This window comes from Halichoerus grypus, chromosome 2 (genome assembly GCF_964656455.1).
Source record: "Halichoerus grypus chromosome 2, mHalGry1.hap1.1, whole genome shotgun sequence".
Classification (NCBI taxonomy): Eukaryota; Metazoa; Chordata; class Mammalia; order Carnivora; family Phocidae; genus Halichoerus; species Halichoerus grypus.
In genome coordinates, this window is record NC_135713.1 from 175013454 (window position 1) to 175032491 (window position 19038).

At 55.4% G+C, this 19038-nt stretch overlaps 2 protein-coding genes across 9 annotated transcripts in view; one reads left to right on the top strand and one right to left on the bottom strand.

Annotated features, from left to right (window-relative positions):
• Positions 1 to 8130, bottom strand: part of LOC118529067 (uncharacterized) — a 39492-nt gene extending 31362 nt beyond the window's left edge. For both annotated transcript variants that reach the window (XR_013444599.1, XR_013444598.1), the window contains exon 1: positions 7959 to 8130. The gene's annotated coding sequence lies outside the window, so the exon portion shown is untranslated. The remainder of the gene's footprint in view (positions 1 to 7958) is intronic.
• Positions 1 to 18660, top strand: part of BCAS3 (BCAS3 microtubule associated cell migration factor) — a 593075-nt gene extending 574415 nt beyond the window's left edge. For 3 of the 7 annotated variants that reach the window (XM_078064169.1, XM_078064164.1, XM_078064175.1), the window contains 3 exons: positions 5643 to 5708; positions 14429 to 14519; positions 17855 to 18660. In XM_078064169.1, the coding sequence (XP_077920295.1) occupies positions 5643 to 5708; positions 14429 to 14519; positions 17855 to 17891 (194 nt within the window). In that variant the 3' untranslated portion in view covers positions 17892 to 18660. The remainder of the gene's footprint in view (positions 1 to 5642; positions 5709 to 14428; positions 14520 to 17854) is intronic. The other 4 variants (XM_078064176.1, XM_078064185.1, XM_078064171.1 and 1 more) reach the window with 2 other exon arrangements.
• Positions 18661 to 19038: the final 378 nt, after the last annotated feature.

Sequence of the window (19038 nt, forward strand, 5' to 3'; positions counted from 1 at the left end):
TCTTAAGAGCTCACTAAGTCAGCTCTCAAGGTCAAGAGGGACTGTCTCTTCCCCCTGACTGTGGCTTCCTGCAGCCCAGGAACACCGTTTCTCCTTTATAATCACAGCACTAAAGGTAGGAAAGAGGCTTCATCTTTTTCTGTCTACAATCTCTTCAACGGACTGTTTTGTCCAGAAACAGTTACTCTAGGGGATCACACTATGGGCTCAATCTTTGCCTCTTGCCTTCTGTCAGACATACATTTACTTCCTTACCCAAACATACAAAATTTTCACAAACAGTATTATAAGCAGTGCATTCTAGTACTTTCTGTTTTCTTACATTTTTTTAAGAGCATAGTCATGACCCACTAAATTGATTTCACAATACGTCAGTTTGGAAAACAGTGCTCTAATTTATTCGGCCAAATCCCCTCGGTTTTCCTGTATGTATATTAATTATTAGGATTATATTCAACTAATGCTCTTCCAAAGATTTGTCAGAAACTACTTTCACTTCTTGAAAGGGCTTGTGTCTTTTCTCCTTCTTAACGTGAAAAGCACATTTTGAACATTGCACACAGTTTTTAAATGGTCACAGGAAGGTTTCAATAAGTTGATTAATAAATACCTATGTTCTGCAGGAAAGGAACGAAGAGCATTTTGTGTGTGTGTGTGTGTGTGTGTGTGTGTGTGTGTGTGTGTGTGCGGCCTCATGCTAATACCATCTTTCATTTCAGGACTGTAGAAGTCAATGTTAATAATAAGTGTTAGCTATTGTTATTGGAGTTGACCAGATGTGTACCCCAAAGCAAATAACCCAGTGCATTGGTCCCTGTATCCTCCCTCTCGGATTAGCTCTTCCAATGGGCCTTGGAACTCCCGCTCACCCCACTGCTGAGGGCTGGGAACATTTTTGTGCTAAAGCTGCATTTCCAGTAGGGGCCATACTAGCCCTGTCCCATCTCAAGTTGCCACACGCTCAGGTGACAATTGTGGGCATGGGACAGTGAATTAATTCTCTTATCTTTTAGACACCTCTACTCTCTGGCAAGCGCTTTCATCCAAGTAACTTAGCCTGTCGCTTAAGTCCTTCCCTTTGCTTTACCGAATCGGGCCCTGGAATTTTGCTCCTTCTACAGTATGTCTACAAAATGCTTTTCATGTCTTCTCTCAGTGACCTCCTCAACGGGCCTGCGCCTTCTTCCGTGGTCGCAGTGGGCAGGCAGGCTCTCTGTGGACACCTGCGGGTTTCTCCCCCCTGGGCTGGGCACTGTAGGGAAGAAGTAAGGCATGGCTCCTACCCTCAAAGAGGTGAAAGCTCCGGAGGAGGCAAGAGGGCCGAACTGCGGGTGTGCGCCTCTCTGGCTCCTCTCTCCGGCTGCCCACGCGGGCCCACCCATAGCAGGGCTGGACCAGAAATCCGGATGGGTCTTTTCAGGATGTGAAGACAAAACTGCAGCTTGCCCAGTCCCAGCTGCCATGGTTGCTGAGGGTCCCCAGAGACGTAGGAGCCCCCAGACGTAGAGCCCAGCGCCGTGGGCGGCCACAGCACTGCCGCTGAGGGTGACGGGGAAGCCGCTGCTGCCCGCGACCCGGGGGTGGCCATCTGTGTCTCGGTTCGGTGTCAGATGGCCTGTTCCTCGCTGGTTTCCACTGGTAGGAAAGGCCGAATCCGAGAGTCCTTTCCATCCCAGGCACCCAGCTACTGACACTGGGAGGAATGTTGGGTTTTTTTCTTCTCAGTGGCATTTGGAAGTCCTCATCAAGGAATGGGGGAAGCCTGGGCAGGTTCCTCTCCCACCTTGGTTCAGTTTCTTCTCCAATGCCACAGGCGGGAGAAACCAGGCAAAGTGGAAACGTCTGCTCCCCGTGTGTATTAGGGGTTGGACGCTGTGCCGCTGTACGGAGCACTGCATCTGTCTTCTCACTGACTCCTCTCCACGATAATGGCCACGTCTCCCAAGTGGCTTCTATGTTTTAGACTCTAGGCGAGCCACAGAAATGTCCTTTAATCATCACAACACTGCCAGGGAGATGCTCCTCTCTCCGACTCACAGTGGAGGAAAGATGGAAGATTTGAAGTCAGATCATAACTAAAAAATACAGGATCAAAATGAGATATTGAGGAGGTGCTGGAACCCCAGCCTCTATAAAACAGTGGAATTCGCTGAGTTTTCTTCATTCTGGTATCAGAATAGTTCTTTCCTTAAGGGTCTGTCCCACAGACAATAGCAATAGCATCTTCAGGGGCAACCCTACTGATGTTGTCCTTGGTGTTCGGACCAAACCTCCTTGCAGGGGTTTACTGGACAGAGGATATTGCTCCGGGCGGGGGGTGGGGTGGGGCGCTCTGAACCCGGGTGGTGGTTTCCAGTCCTGGCCAGATGTGCCCACTCCCATGCCTGTGGGTCTTCAGGCTCCTTGGGTTAGATCTCCCACACCTGTGGGTCCTAGCTGTGACCCTCCGTCTGGGATTTAACACACACCTAGTGGTGCCCAACCAACCCTGCTCCCAGCTGCAGATGTTTATTTCTACACCAGGTCAAGATAATGGGGGCCCTTTAGTGACCCATCAGCCAACGGAGTACTCACAAAGCTTATATTCTCCATGGATAAGCAATACTGTGCAAGGGCCTACAATACTAGTTATTTTAGTTATTGCGAGAAAAATGAAAATAAGGTTGTGCATGTGTATATAAATGATAAAAGTTGTCCATGAGAAAGATTTGTGGAATTGGGATCCACACAAAACAGAAGGAAAGTAACTTCTTATAAACTTGACTCAGGAAATGTAGAAAAAACAGGTCTAAGAGGCACAGTATCTCTAAAGGAGTTTACACTGTCTGCCATGTATTCACATAATCCAAAAAGTGGGCGCTGAGGTTAAGAAGCCTGAGCTGCAACCTCACAAGAAGTGAAATGAAGCCCAGGAGCATTAAATAATGAGACTCTGCTCACACAGCCCAAGAATGCTGACAGCAGGATGAGAGAGAGAGAGAGGGAGAGAGAGAGATATCTCTAGGAGGAGTTTCTCAAGATCCCAACAGTCTCACCTGATCAGAGGGTATTTCAATGACTCCCACCCGCTATTCAGAATGAGAGGGGATCCCCAGAAGAGGAAGGGGGCTCTCACGTTCAGGGCCTGTTCTGTCGTCCTATTGCCCTACTCACAACGTGCTCAGGGCCCACACATTTCCACCTCGGCTCCTGCAGTGAGATTTCAAGGCTCTTCCGGGTCCTTCTCACCCTCCTTTCCAACCTGCTCTCCCACTCGCTTGTCCACAATAACCCCTTATTCTTATTCATCTTCACCACCACCACCACCTTCACACAAACACGCTCCCCTGTCAAAACCATCCCATCATCCGCAGCACATGCCCTGCTCACCTGGCTCTGTTAGAGTCCCCTCCGCCCTCCCTCTCTGCCCAGTCACTTTTTTAGACCGAGCTCCGATCACACCCCCTCTGTGAAGCCCTCCCTGACCATGCAGCCAAATGCCCTTTCTCTCTCCTCTGAACTTCTGAACCACCTGCTCACTGGACACTTGGCCCCGGACAAGTAGTGTCTGTTGCCTTTTCCCTTACCAAGCAGTGTCTGATTCTGTTCTACGTGCCATTGGGGGGGTGGGGGGGCTCAGCCCTGGGGGATCCCTTCAGCCCCTCCCTCAGCCACACTGCCCATACTGCATGTCTTAACCTGATTCTGGTGCCTTGGACAGAGTGTGACTCCCCTTTGTTACCTCCAACCACCAGCCTTCTCGTTGCCCAGCATCCAGCACTGGGAACAAGAGCCAAGCGGAGCCCCAGCTAATGTTTGTTGAATGACTGCATGGGTTTTTGTGGCTCCTGAGAGGTAAATGAGAGCCAGCCAGAGCAATGGGGAAAATTACCATGTTTAGGACACACTTGTTAGTGTCTGGCCAGTTGTCAAATCTGATTCTTGGTAGACCGTTTCTCTCACCCCCGCCCCCCGCTTTTCCTCTTTCTCCCTCTCTCCCTCTTTCCCTCTCTCCCTCTCCCTTCCCCCCCCACCGTCTCCCTCTCTCTGTCTCCCCCGTCTCCCTCTCTCTCTGCCTCTGTCTCTCTCGTCCCCACTCTTCCCCTTCTCCCTCTCCCCTCTCTCCCCGTCTCCCCCTCTCCCTCCTCTCTCTCTCTCTCCCCCCCCCCCCCCCCGCCTGTCTCCCAAGACTGCTAGAAGTCCCAGGCAGAGGCAGAGCTATAATGGGAGCTTAGGGCTGAGCAGTTCCTCTGCACAGTTTTCAGTTGCCCAGTCTACTCTGAATTCTTTAACCAGAGCACTCCAATTCCTGTCAACAAGGAGGAAGTGCCAGTGTGACTTCATTGGGGAACCTTCAGAATCCCCTTTCCGGGTACTGGCCCAACATGGAGGCAGGAGTTCCTGTGGAAGATGAAGAGGCTTGGACAAGAGGGTGGGGAAGGGCAGTTGGACCCCCAGACAAGGGCCCTCCTCTGGAGACATTAACATAGGTAAATGGTTAACAAGAGGGAGTATTTCTCTCTGCTCTTCCTCCTCTGCCAAAGAATTCACCTTTAACCATTGACCTTTCTGTGAGGTGTGAGATCTGAACAAAGTTAAACACAGTCATGGATGGCTAAATACCCATCTTCCCCTCTGCGCTTGTCTCTGCCTCCTGCCTCCTCGGGAGATGGTCTGCAGCGTACGGACCACCCCTAGGCTTGATGGCTGGTAACAGAGGAGAGACACACATACACACAGGAAGTGGAGTTGGAAATGACCCCCTGACCCTTCAGGAGTCCAGGGCCCCGCCAAGCCATGCCAACGTGACTGAACATAGCAGAGGGCGCAGTGCCAAGTGCCTCTATCAGAATCAGCCACCTCACCGCTGACGTTGGGTGATTTCTTCCTGCCCACTTCTCTTGGAACCCACCCCTGCCCCCGGGCACCTGCAGGCCCACTGCATAAGCATAAATTTTTTAATTTGCTGGCAGAATCCCCCAGCACCAGGCTTCACAGACCTCCCCCAACTCCCCCCACATATTATTTAGTGTAGCTTGATAGCTTGCTATCCCACCCCTCCATGTGCTTAATTCAGTTTGGGGAAGATCAACATCCAGTTGCTTCATTTGTGTCAGGTGACTTTTTCCACTCTGTGCCCTCCCTGTGCTCGTTCTGCTGGCATGTTCCCCTCATCTCTGGGCCCCAGTTGGCCAGAACCAGCATGCCGTCTCGACTTCGATGGGTGCTGTAGTGCTGGGCTTACAGCACTGGGTGGGGGGGAGTGTGGACTAAGCCCAGCAGGGTCCTGTTTCCATCTGGGCCTGGCTGGGTCCTCGGAAGGTTTGGAGATGTTTTGGTTTCACACTGTGTTCCTCCCCAAGCCACAGAGAGCTGAATGTGAGCAAACGGTTCCTGCCTTTGAGCGTGTCTCCATGATCCACGGATGTAGGCGGCATGGGGCAGGAGGAACGGAGGGAAGGGTGACAGCAGTTGAGGCTAGTGAGCGTTACGTGAAAGCCCGGATGTGCTGCGCCGTGGAACAGACCACGACAACCCCTTGCAGGGCTCTCCGTGGCCCAACCGGATTTTTGATACCTACTCGCTTTGGTTTCAGCACTTGCTGCTCTCTGAAAGGTCCACGTTGTGATCCTCTTTAAAGAAATATTCTATTTTCAATACAGACACAGCCCTTGACGTAGCTGTAAAACACACCACCCCTGAGAGACACATGGCTGTGAAGTATGTTGGTATGTAACCTCCTGTCTTTGCCTACGTGCAAGGCTTCGTCCCACTGCTCTGTTTGTCCCTCCAGAAGTTGCTCCCTTACACCGCACCCCCATTCCCCGGTGCTCAAGCTCTCAGGAGGCCTTGAATTGAGGACAAGAGGTCAGCACAGACAGGAGGTACCTTCTGGCAACGGACTGGTTTGGGGGGCGCCGTAGTTGCTGTTCCTCACCCAACAAGAGTTTCTTTGAGAACCTCATTCCCTGCCCCCCACTTTTAAGATGGAAGTCAAATTTTCGGATTCTGCTGTGCAGAGCAGAGAGGTCACTAGGCTCTAATGCATTTACCATTGACTGCCCCTCTTGTAGTGCGTCTATTAGTGAGTAATTTGATTTGTACCTATTCATTTGCAGTCCCTGCAGGAGCCTGGAGCTGGCCCCTAGTATAATTGGTGCTGTCTCTATTTTTACATCATTAGATTAGCCCCGACTCCTGGCCACTTGTTGTCTGCGCTTGTCTGTCCATTTATACAACCTAATGTAACACAAAATTCATTACTGATCACATTACTTTCAACTCTGAAGCCAGCCTTGTGATAAACATTTGGTTAACCCCTTCCTGCCCACGGGAGGGCTGACAGAACGAATGCACTTCCCCTCGCCAGGCGAATCGATATCTTAATACACCAAAATGGAATTGCATTTCTAGATTTGTTATTCCTCCTGGAGGAGCAAATGGAAAGGCTCGTCTGAGCCAGCTGAATTGAATAATGAATAGAGCCCCGGCTCCAGCAGCCGGTCTGTGAACAGAGCACAAAGCAGAGGCGGCATCCGCTCAGCGTTTTGCCCAGGACAGGCGGCTCCACAGCAGCTAATTGAGACTTGTGCTGCCCTCCCAGCGGGGGAGCGAGGGCTCCCAGCACGGGCTGCGGCCCCAGCAGGGACAGCGGGGACCTCGGCCCCACCGCGCCATTCTCTTGGCTAGGCTTGGCCTCGGGCACCTGGGCTGAGAACTGGCTTAAGCTTCCTTAAAGGCTTCTTCATGGATGTGAAGGCACCAGACCCGTGGCCTTGGCACCAATGCCACCAAGAAATTAATTAAATTCGTTACTAAACGAAAGTTTACCGTTTGAAAAAGATACACAGAATTATTCCTATTCAGAGCCAGGTCAGCAATGTTGGGATTGTTTGGTTCACACCAACTTGTGTGTGCACCTGTCCCCAGGGTGAGCACTGAGCATTCTTTGGCATGGAAACACCATGTGTACCTGCAAGTGGTCCTAGCCGTCTGATAAGGATGTTGCGAACATCAGGAGGGCACTAGGCAGGACTTGGCCAAGGGTCTTAAAGGGACCTCTGCATAGCTCTGTTTAATCTAGAAGATTCTCCCCTGCTGTACCCTGGTTATCCCCTTCCCAGCCCCTGTTTGTCTCTGGGTAGCATCCACACCTACCGTAAGTCATTAACTTGCAGGACAGCTTGTTTCAAAAGGAAAAATATCCTGACTTATTAAGAAACTCTTGTAAAGCCTGTACCACAAAGATTAGAAGAATAGGCACAGAGGAAGTAGAATGGAACCCATTACCATGAAAGTCATAAATCCCTAAGTTTAGGAAAAAAAAAAAAAAGCCATAAACAGAAGATACTCGGGAAGGGACGCTAGAAAAAGCATCCCATCTAGAGGATATTTTGCTTGAATTCAGGGCAGTCCTGGACAGGCAGCTGAGGAGAGGTAGCGAAGCCTCCGGTTAGGGGGCCTCCTTTCTGTTGAGGAGGCCGCCCTCCATCTCCGAGGACTGCACCTTGGACCCTGCTGCCCATTAGCCTGTTCAGAGCCTTGACTGGCCAGAAATGACTAGAAATCATGTGAGACATGGAGGTCCCAGGGATTCTTTGAGAGGGCTCATTGCTGCTCTTGGCCTTCTCCATGCCTCCAACACTCCCCCTGCCTCCCTCCTTTGTATGTGGAGGCGGGCCGGGGGCACGGTGCTGCCTTGCAGCCGTCCCTAGGCTGCAAGGTGAGAGGTGCTGGGCCGGGGGGGGAGGGGACACGGGACTGCCTCACCCCTCCCTGACCATGGAAAGCTCCATTTCCCACAGAGGGACCAGAGGGCCAGGCCAGAGACTTTGGAGACTCTCAAGGGCTTCCCATTGTGAGGACCTACAGAGAGGGGATCTTTGCATCTAGTCAGTGCGAGGACACTGGTTTGTCACGGAACAGCCTGGGTACAACGGCTCAGCTCCCCACCCCCGCCCAACCCACAGTGCACTAACTTGCTCAGTCACCAGCCTGCTGCTTTGGCCTCAGCTGTTAATCCTCTCAGGTGGGTAAGTGAGACTGGGGGAGAGGGGCTCCATGTAGCCCACACTGGCCCCGGCCCCGTCAGCTCGAGAAATCAGATCAGAGCACGGGCCTCTGCTTTCTAGAATGGGACAGACCAGTGGCAGGGAGGAGAATGAGTCGGCTGGCCAGTGGAATGAGAGACTGATTTCTTAACCTTGATGGAAAGGGGGGAAAAGCCACATCTTACCAAACTCTTCCGCTGCATCATAGAGAATTTAATTATGTTTGGACATTCGAATGAGAACCAGATGTGGCTCTGGCCCGTCAGGCCAGCAAAGTTCAAGGAGCTGCATCTCTCCTGTGGTCTGCGGACCCCTGTGCTGTCTCTCAGGCCTGGAGGGCAGCTCTGGAAGACCCCGTCTGGGAGCTCGGTGGGGTCTCCCGAGCCTCAAGGCTGGGCTGGAGGAGATAGGCGGGTCCAGGCTAGCTGCCAAGCACCATTTCCACAGGAGACTTTCCAAGCACCGTGTCCTCCTCGTAGCCATGCTGAGTGGGCATGTTTGCAGGGCCTTCATTAGCACCCACATCCTTCCCATACACAGACACACACACACACAAAGAGCTCATGCCACAGCACCTGGCTGGGCATTCTCTACCAAAGACACATCTCGGAACCGCCCAGCCCGTGTCTACCTCAGATGGCGTCTGCCAAGACTCGGCCCTCGGGGTCGTGCCGTGACCCAGAGCTAGAAAGACCCTTCCAGGCCCTCCTGCATGAGGAGCTCTCCTCTGGGGGCCTCCGCCTGCTGGAACACCAGAGGTGGCCACACTGATTTTCTAACCGGGACACTCCATGTGTTCAGTGTGTGTTCTGCTTCTGAAAGCCCCATCACATCCTTTTCTCTTTAGAGCCTCACACACCCCGTGAGGTTGCCGGAGCCGCCCCTCCCCTCCTGCCTGACAGATGCTGAAGCAGAGGACAAGTGAAGTGACTCGCGCGGGTCATTCAGCATGTCTGTGACAGAACTCTCAGCCTCCTACCACAGGACTCTTCCTTCCTGCCATCCGCAGGGAGTTTCAGTGCAGGGCTGTTCCCGAAGTGTGGCTTCAGCCAGATTTGCCAAATACCTCAAAACCAGGGAAACGGGAGCCTGGTCCACTCAGCCTTTGCTGTCCCCATGTCTAAGAGGCTGTGACAGGTCAATATATAAAGTTAGAGCAATAGAGTGGTACTGAGAGGGTCACTGCACATGGGGTACTGGTCGAGGTGGTCCGGGTGGGGGATCCTGCTCTCTTCTGCTTTGAAGCCAAGACTTGGCTTAGGTAACATGGATTTCCTGGGAGTGGAGTGTGGCAGCATTTCTGGTTCAAGTCTTTCCCTACCTGGGATTGGTTCCTTATTATGGTGGTTCTATGGGGCGACCTGGGGAAAGGCTCTCACCCCCAACCAGGCCAGCATACCCTCCAACTAATACCCCACCTACTGCCATTGCTCATCAGCTGTTCAAAGGCTGTGAAGGAACCTGGGGCTGAGCCATGAGCTGCTTGCTCTGTTGGAACTCGGATACTGCGCTCCCCACTCCCCCAACACACACACACACACACACACACAGCCAGCTCCAATGGAGAGGGGGTGTAGGATGCGGTGAGAGTCTGGTCTTTTGAACAGGGGCCTCCGGAGTCCTCCTCATTCGTTAGGCCTCCCTCCCCCTCTCTTTCTATGTTTACTCTCCCTTCCCCAACATTCCAGCATGCTCATCTCCTGCCACACCCCTGTCCCTACTGGCCAGGAATTTGGGGATCTAGCTACCTCTGCGCCTCTACCTCATGATATTAATGGCCTGCTGTCATGAATAAGGTTCCTCTTTGGCTACTGGGGGGAAGGAGCGATGGGGAAGAGAGGTGATGTGCCTACTCCCCAGTTTTCCTGAATGGAGGCTGTCTGCTTGCCTAGTCTCCTCAACCGTCATCCTTTCTACAACTTTCCACAACTGACCACAACTTTCCAGTGGATGCTTGGGAAGACCCAAAGTCTTCTCTAGGCCTCGGGTCTCCCCCTAAACCCTAAGGTTATTAGGCACGTGCATGGCCCCAGTGGCCAAGGGAAGCAGTTCCTGGTCTCCTGAGCCAAGAGCACTGGATATTTCCCCTCATTGTCCGGAGCTGAGGGGTGGAGGGCAGGGCAGACCATGTGGTCCTGGCCTCGTTCTGTGACATTCTGGGCCTCAGTACCTGCGGGGGTCAGGGACAAGAGCTGGGCAAGGGGGAGAAAAAGCACGGTTGTGGGAGTCCTGGGGGTGGAAAGGGACTCCGGGCAGGAAGGAAGGTGTGTGGCTGCCCTCAGGCTGACAGGCTGTGGGCGGTGAGGCACCAGCGGAATGTAGCATCAGTGGGCCAGGGCTCTGCACTCAGACATAGGTGCGAGGTCTGGAGATAACCAGGCCCGAATTAGTCCTCTTTCTCCTCGGCGTCCAGATTCCATCAGCCCAAACCGGGATTCCTATTATCTGGATGTGGAGGAGCCATTTCATCCTCGGCCCCTCAGCTTCAAGAAGCTGCCCTCCTTCCTTCCACAAGCATACCTGGGAAGGGAACAAAGGCCCTGCTGGAAGAGAAGGGCGATCCTTCTGTCTCCCCCGGCCCCATCCTCCCAAGACCGCCATGCTGGTCTGTTGGCATCTCTGTCAGCTCTGCAGCCTGTGGGGTTGCCCGAGTGCATGCGCCCCACAGCGCAGGGTGGGGCTGGGAGCGGGGCGGGGCGGGGAGGGGTGTCGGGGAGGCGGGCGGCCTCCAAGGTGGGCATTTGTGAGTGTGAAGAAAAGCAAGGCCCCCCCACAGGCCACCTCCTTTACCTGCTGCCCTTGTATCCTCCTAAAAATGGCCAGCACTGAGGCTGGCTCCAGCCCAGAGTGTGGGCTCTGACAGGGCTGTCGGGGTTTCTGGAAACATTTTTCGCCAACTCCATCTCTGTCTCTGCCTCACTCTAGAGGAGTGAGCAGTAGTTTCCAGGGCCAGGACTGGTGTCAGGCAAGCAGCCTCCTGATTGGCATCCAGGCCGTCTCTCAGGATCCCGGCATTAGGAGGTTGCCAGTCCTGCTCAGCCCCACAGGATGCATGCAAGTCCCCTACCTGCTTCACCTTTCTCTCTCCAAGTCCCAGTTTGCTTGGTTGGTCCCAGCCAGCAGATCCCAGCAGGCCCCTGGCTGACCAAGTGGATTGCTTGGGGCAGACCCCATTTGGATCCATCTGCTGAACTTGGCAGCAGTCCCGTGATCCCCTGGTCTCCTCTCCCCATGTTCCATCCAGAGAAGTTCTGAAAATCTCTCACCTCTTAGTCAGAGGCCACCCCCACCTCCTTACCCAGCCAAGAAGGGGATTGGAACTATTTCTTTTTGCAAACCTCCTTTGAGCCAGGCAGTGGGCAGGATGGGGCAGTTTGGCTGGCTGCTCTGTGTTCTGGGGCCACCCGCTCCCCTGGGGTACCACTGAGCCCAACCCAGGCAAGGGGCTTAACCACAGGCCCCGCCCATGGGGAAGGTAGATATAGGAGGGAAAAATCAATGCATGTCAGCAGGGTTGGAAATTTATTTTCCAGCTTGGAAAAGGGTATTTACAAAGAGGCAAGGAGGGAAATGAAAAGCTGTAAACACATATCTGCCATCTTCCTCAGCAGGCCATTTCTTGATTAAAAAGAAAGAATCCTTCCCAAGCTCCAGTGGCAGGCCCGCTCATAGGGGCCTGTTTGGCAGAGGCACCTGCTGGAGAGGGAAGACGGAGAGGGACCCAGAGGATCCTGTGGATAATCACAATCACTAATACAATTGCAACAATAGTAGTAACTCACATTTGCTGGCTGGAAGCTTTAAGCACTTTGTGATGCACTCTACATGCATTACATTATTTAATTTAATTCCTACAATCACACTAGGAAGCAAACATTATTATCCTTGTGCACAGGAAACTGAGGCACAGGAGATGTTTGCCCGAAGTCTCCCACGTGGCAGCAGGCTGGAGCCTAGGCTCTCAACCATTTCCCTAAACTGCTTCCCCACTCTGGGCAGACACTGCCCCTCCCATCTTCCCGGGCCCTTGAGGCTTTGGGATGGGGGGGTGGGGGGGGAGCATTCTCCCTTCCCACTGCCAGAAGCGGGCTGTGGGTGCAGGGTAAGACTCTGCCCTGAGGTCTAATGCTCCCCCACTCCCCCCCCCCCCCCCGCCCCACAGCCGCTTGGGTGGTTAGTATAGGGCTGGGGTGTGTGGTTGCAGCCAGGGCCCAATAAACGTGCTCCGCTAATCCCTTTAATGAGCAGCATCGCGGGGCTCTAAGTGTACAGAACGGGGCTGACTGCTGAGCGCGCCAGAGGGGCCGCCGGTAGGTGCTGTGCTCCGGTGCTGGAGGAAGTCCCGGGCTGCCTGGAGGCCGAACCAGGGGTCCCAGGCACCCTCCTCCCAAACACACGCACGGCACTGCCTTCACTGACCCCGCTGGATCCCACAAATGGGCCTCCCTCTGAGTCCTGAGCCTCGGGCTCTCCACGATGCCTGCCCCCCACTGACCAGAAGCCAAAGGGGCTTCCCTGAGGGTCTCTGACTGGCCAGCTGCCCCCACTGCTATCTGGCCTGGAAGAGGCCTAGAGACAGTCAAGCCCAAAGTAGGACTTCACTCCTGACCTCCCACTGGGGGCCCCCTGCCCACGTGGGCTTCCCCCGCTTTCTCCAAGGCTCACCTAGTCCCTGTGTCCCCAGCGTTTCCTAGGGCGTGGGGGAACCAAGACAGTGGCACATAGTAAAGTGACTCATGAGGGAAAAGAGGCTTCCATCCAGCCTGTCCCTGGAAGTCTCTGTCTTGCCATGTGGGGCAGCCTCAAGGGAGGGAAGGGTCTATATCCAGGGGAGAGGACAGCCCCAGGGAAAACCTCAAGGGTGAAGCAGCCTTGGGGACCATCACTCCACAGGGAAAGGCCACAGAGGGGGTGTCCTCGTGCTCGGGCGCCGTCTGCCTCCATCCTCTGCCTCTCCCCGCGGTGCACCCTGCCGGGCTCATCCGCACCCACCCACCCATGGCTCCCAGGAGCCAGTCCCCCTGCCCCTGCCTTTGCAGAGGGGCTGCAGTATCCAGCTGTGGGATGAGGGAGTGAGCTGCCACCGAGGGACTCCCTCGCTCTGCACAGCCCAGCCTGTGCTCCTGCCTCCTCACAGAGACTTAACCGTGACTTCTTCCTTCACATACGTGCCCAGGGAGCCAGAGCTGCTTCTCCCTAACAAGGGCAGCCACCTCCATGCCCCCTCTGACACCTTCGAATTTTGCCAGACTCCATGGGGAGTGGGGGCCACCTGAGGATTGAGCATTCTCTTTCCTTCACTTAGGAGAGCCTCGCGCCTCCCTCGTAGTTGCTGCTCTTTCCGTTGTCCCCCTACCCCCTGTGGCTTGCCCACCCTGGCCATGGCATCGAGGGGCATCTGTGGATAGCAGGCCCCTTTCCCAATGAGAAGCAGTCGGGAATGGGTGGTCACAGCCAGCAGGGAGCACTGCGGGCCAATCAGCGATGCCCCGAGTTGCCGACATCTCCATTCCGGGGCCTGCAGCTGCCCCAGTTCCCTCTCAGGGGGACTGCACAGCCAGAGCCGGTGGCTTCCTACTCTTCCTTGGTTTTGCTGTCTGCAAGAGGGGGACACGAGCACCCAACTCCCGGGTGCACAGAGTAACTGGAGGTTGTGAGGGCACAATAAGCTATCTTCTCTCTGAGCCCAGCCCCTTGGCTGGGAACTAGTCCTCATCCCCTACGGTGCTTTGAGGCCTGGGGAGCAACCTCTTTTAGAGCTGGCTTTTTCCCACTGAGCGGAATCTGCATTCTTCCCAAGCAGAGAGGCTGCGGGGTGTGCTTTCCCAGCCACCCCTGCACAGAGCCCCCAGCTCTCCCCCGCGGCCCTGGCAGGTAGCTGCCGGACTCTCCCCACGAGCCCACCTGGGCTGTAGGAGAGCTGCCCAGACCTGGAGGCTCGGGAATGGGGGAGGAGGGCAGCAGCCCAGAAGCTGGGCCCCTGAGTCCAAAGGTCTGGAGGTGTCCCCCAAAACTCTGCAGCCTACCACTGTCTCCTCTCCCTCTCCTGGCAGCCCACCTGCATGGGGTGCCTGCCAGCACCCTTCTCTCCCTTCCCACTCCGCCCTCGTGCTCCGTATGCGGCTCCTCTCTCCCTACCCCCACGCCAGAGGGGCTCTCAGCTCCGTCACCACAGTGACCAGTCTCTGGGACCCTCCAGACGGGTTGGCGCCCACCGCCCTACACATGCATGTCACTGTCCTTGACTGCAGAATCTCGCCACCAGCCTGCCCTCCCTGCAGCGTGACACCCCACACCTCCTTAGCTACCTCTCCACCTGCTTGCAGAGATCAGTGTACTTCTCAATCGTTGTCCATATCTTTTCCAAAAAGATTCCTCAATGCTTTTCTTTTCAAAAGGGAAAAAAAAAGGAAAAAAAAAACAATGCCAACAGCCCAGCGTCCGTGAGCAACCCAACAGTAACAAAGCAGGTGTTCGGGATGGAGGAAGGTAAGGCCACACATTTCCATTTGCCGCTTGCTCCTAGGGCTGGGCGGCCGGGGTGACTCGAAGGGGGGGGACCTGTGCGCACCCCTCCTCCACTTCCTCTTCCACACACACTCATTGTTCTGTCTCAGAAGAGAGAAGGGGGATGATAGAAGGCATATAGAAAAGTGCCCGGTCCAGCCAGGCCCCTGGTTCTCTTACTGATAGTCCACGCTGAAGAGCAGCTCCCGCCTCTCCTTACCACATCATTCGTTCAGGAAATGTTTTTTGAGCACCAGCTGTTTTCCAGGCCCTGTGGTTGGCACGAGGGAAACAGAGATAAGGCCCAGAAGCAGCCCCCGAGGGGCTTTGCCCCCGGGTGGGGACACACACGTGAACAGACGGTGCGGAGTGTTAGAGGGCCTGGGGCGGGAGTGAGGACAGAGCCCAGCGGGGCCTGGCTGGCGCTGCCAGGGCAACAGGACAGGCTCACAGAGGCGTGGACACCTGTGCTAACCTTTGGAAGATGAGTAGGTGTTCTGGGGGCCAGGCGAGCCTGGGAAGGGCTTTTCAGTCAAAGGGAATGGCGTAAGCACAGGCCCCCGGGGGGCCTGAGGCAGCCTGGAGAGATCCCAAAACTGCACAAGGGCATTTTACTTTGGTTCTTCAAATTCAATAACGTGCCATTAGTGAGGTGGGGTCTTGGGGGCAGGTCGTGAAAGGCCATGTTGTAGTGCTGACTTTAGATCTGATGCTGAGGACTCGAGGAGCGATGAAGGTTTTTAAGCAAAGGAAAAGCAAGATGAGGTTTGTGCCGCAGATAAGCCACTCGGGTTTGGTATGGCGGGTTGGAGAGGGGGGTGCCGGGGGGTCGGGAGACCGGTAGGGAGTTCTTGAAATCATCTAGGTGGAATCGAAGGCCTAAGTGCGGGGGGGTGGGGAGGGCAGAGTCTGCCCACTCCCGTCTTACCCCAGGCCTGATTGGTGAAGAGAAAATAGGAGCCGGTCCGGTCAGGCCATACCTGGCCCCCAAGAGCAGCAAGTTCCTTTGGCCACTGTCCCTGCGCTATCACATGATGGGATGAGGTGCGTCCACTCAGACTTACGGAGTGGGGCCTCTGAGACTGCTGAGGGGGTTGCCCTGGGCCTGTGCCAAGGGGCAGCGGGGGTGCCGTGCTTGGTTCTGGGCTCCAGTCTCCTCCGCCTCCTTGGCAGCGTGGATGTGTCGGCACTCTTCATCAAGAACTCTGGGCCTGTCCCCCAGCTCTGGAAAGGGGCCAGCCTCTCCCATTCCAGTGGCCTTTCCTGCTCCTTCATCTGGGGCTTTCTTGCTTGGGCCTGGTGTCCAGATCCTGAGGAAACCCCTGCTTTCCTTGCTCCTGCCAGTGCGCCTCTCTCCTGCCCTCCTGGCCCTGCTGTCAGCGCCCCCTAGTGCCAGGACGGCTGTGCATGAGGGCAAGGGTCTCGGAAATCAAACGGGGCCTCCGGGATCCCCCACACACTCCTTGGCTTGCTTGTGGGCAAAGAAGGGAACGAAGGAAGATTTCTTGGAGTCTGACACTTCCACATAGAAATCCCAGGGTCTGTTCTTTGCTTTCCCATCTTCTCCCTCTCTTGGCACAGGGTCTGTCCTCCCAAATTAGGGTGAGACCAGAGAACGAGCAGGGAAGACAGAGCTCATGCGGTAGCCACCTGCCTTGTTTTCTGTCCATATCTAGATAACTCTTGACGTATCCCAGGGTCTCTGGCCCAAAAGGGAAGCCAGTGCCTCTTGGAGATTGAGACCATCATCGGGCCCACAGCCTGTGTCCACAGCCCCCTCCTTCCACTGCCCCCTATCTGCTGAGAGGTTCCAGTGTCGAGGTTCCAGATGTGGCTGGTGCAGCCTGAAGGCCCCTCACTCCTGGGTCCAGGCGCCTGCTCTGAAGTAGGGCAGCACAGACTCTCCCATCCCATTCTGCGGCTGCTACCGCTGGGCAGCTTCTGTGCTTTGGGGGTGGTCTGTAGGGAGTGGGAGTCAGTGGTTAGTTCTGGCTGGCTGCCGATGGCCGGACCAAGAGTGAAGGCCATGACTCTTCCCCTAACCAAAGCTAGCTGTGCTGCATGCATATGGCGGCAGGGTGCTGGGAGCGGGGGCAGGCTGGAGATAAAGGGCTCAAGCCAGACTAGACAAGTATAACACTCAAGCACACTTTGCTGTTTCAAGTTTGCTTTGAGGTCCTGAGCTCCTGAGGGGGACAGGCAAGACCCTCTCAGTCCCAGGCGAGCGTACCTTGGAGAAGGAGAAATTGCAGATCACCACATCTTGGCTTGGGGTACACTCCCAGAGTCTTCCCGGGGATGTGTGTGCCCACATCTCAGAGCCCACTCTGAGGGACTGAAAGGGGGTAGGAACTAGCCACTTGCAAAAGCCAAGAAGTAATTCCTTCTTCTTGTATCCAGCATGCAAGGAAGTCTATTCCCAACCCACCTGCCCCAGTACCTGTCTTAGGTCAAGAGATTGGGGATGGGGGGGCAGTTAAGGTTCCCATAACTGAATGAGATAGGACCAGTTGCTGTATCCAAGATGGCAGCATGGCTGTGGGAGGGCCAGGGAAGGAGCGGCAGAGGGGATGGGAGCCTTCCCACCTGCTTCCCAGGGCAACTCTGCATTCCGAGGGGCCCCCAGGCCACTTGGGGGCTAAGAGAAAGGGAGAAAGGAGGCAGGCAAGCAGGGACCTTCTCTCCGTTGGAATAGGCCCTTCTCCAACCAGGCATTCCCTCCTGCAGGGAAACAGGATACTTTCCAGGAGGTGCCAGAGATGAGTGGTGGCCTGGCCAGCAGGCAGACTGTGTGGGTCAGAATGAGTGAGCAAGTGAGTTGCTAAGCCAGGGTGGAAGCTCTGGGGAGCAGGCAGGGCCAGGGAGGAGAGGTAGGGACAGATCAGGCAGGGAAGCTGCAGTCCTTGCCGTGTTCTGGCTTTTCTCCTGCCTGCCTGACCTGTAGATCCAGGACTGGAGCCACTTCCGGAATCGGGGAGCATGCTGGCTGAGCATGAGTCTGTGTGCAGGCGTGGGCACGTGTCCCATGTATGGCAGTGTGGTCCAGACCAATCAGCAGGGCGGCCAGACTTCTGGCCTAAAGGGGTTCCCACAACGAGGGAAAGACTGTGGCCTAAAACTGGACTCTGCCAGCCAAGGGAGCTTCTCCCTCCTTCGGCTGAACTCCCTGTGACCGGAGCTGCTGCCTGGCTCATCTGGGGAGCAGGTGGGGATCCCCCCTCTGGAAGGTGCCTCCAGGCAGACAGCCCGGCCCAGGGTGTGCCCCACTCCCCCAGACCCCGCTCTGACCAGGCCTGGTCCTCTCCTTTGTCTTACAGAACTACAGCGAGAGGGAAGCATCGAGACACTGAGTAACAGCTCAGGTTCTACCAGCGGCAGCATCCCGAGAAACTTCGATGGCTACCGATCTCCACTGCCCACCAATGAGAGTCAGCCCCTCAGCCTCTTCCCTACTGGCTTCCCGTAGTACCAGCAACCTGCTTCTGACTGGCCGGCCCACTCACCTGCTGGAGGGAGGGGGAGAAGCCCCCCTCTTGGTCCTACCCTTCAGTCTCTGCTCCCCTTTCACCAACCACCTTCCCCAAGCTTAGTGACAACAGCCACCTACCCTCCCCGGATGGAGAAGAGCCCCTTCTCCCAAGCACCTTGGCGCACTCTGACCTCTGTCCCCCGTCAGCGGGGCCGTGGCTGAAGGAGACTGCAGAAGCTCTGTCCCCTCCTCTGTTTGCACATGATGTCCTGCATTGGATCCACTTTTGTGTTTTCTAACCATACCCACGGGGGGCCTGGAAGGGGAGAGCGCGGATGGCCTGGCTGGGCATTTTGACCCTGAGTGGACAGCCCCAGCCCACTCCTGGCTATGAGATGCACCGCCCAGTTTCCCTTGGCCAACCTCACTCTGGCATGAGGTAAACTGAGGCCCAGAGTATTAGGGAAGGAGGGAGGAAGGAAGGAGAAGCCCCCCTTCCTCTTTTCTTTCCCCTTTGGCTCATGGGAAGGATTTGTCGTTCTTGTCTGTAAGCCCTTTTACCCTGGTCCTGTACTGTCCAGTGAAGGAAACCGTGGTTACTAAGGCCCTGTCAAAACGTGCACGTCTTGTCCAATAAATCACGCTATAATTGTGTCCATCCCTGTGTTGCTGGGGTCAGGGTCCTCTCCAAGCCCCGAGCAGAGTCCTGTGGACCCGACCGTGTGTCCCTGCTCCCAGCACCCTTTGCCTCGACATGAGCAACTGATTGGAGGGTCAGTGAGGGGGTAGGAAGGGGAAGGAGAATGTTTGCTCTGCAATCTGGGTAGGGCCGAATTTAAATTCATTCTCCAAACTTCTTGCTGGTTACCAGAGCCAGTGAGTTCAGGAGGCCCCACACAGGCCAGGAGCCCCCCCCCCAACCGGCTGGGGCAGTCAGGGCCAGTCCAGTCCTTGACATGTGGGGGGGTGGGGGTGGGGGGCTGCTGGGGGACAGAGAGCCTCCTGAGGATGCTAGCCTTATCTTTGGGGCAG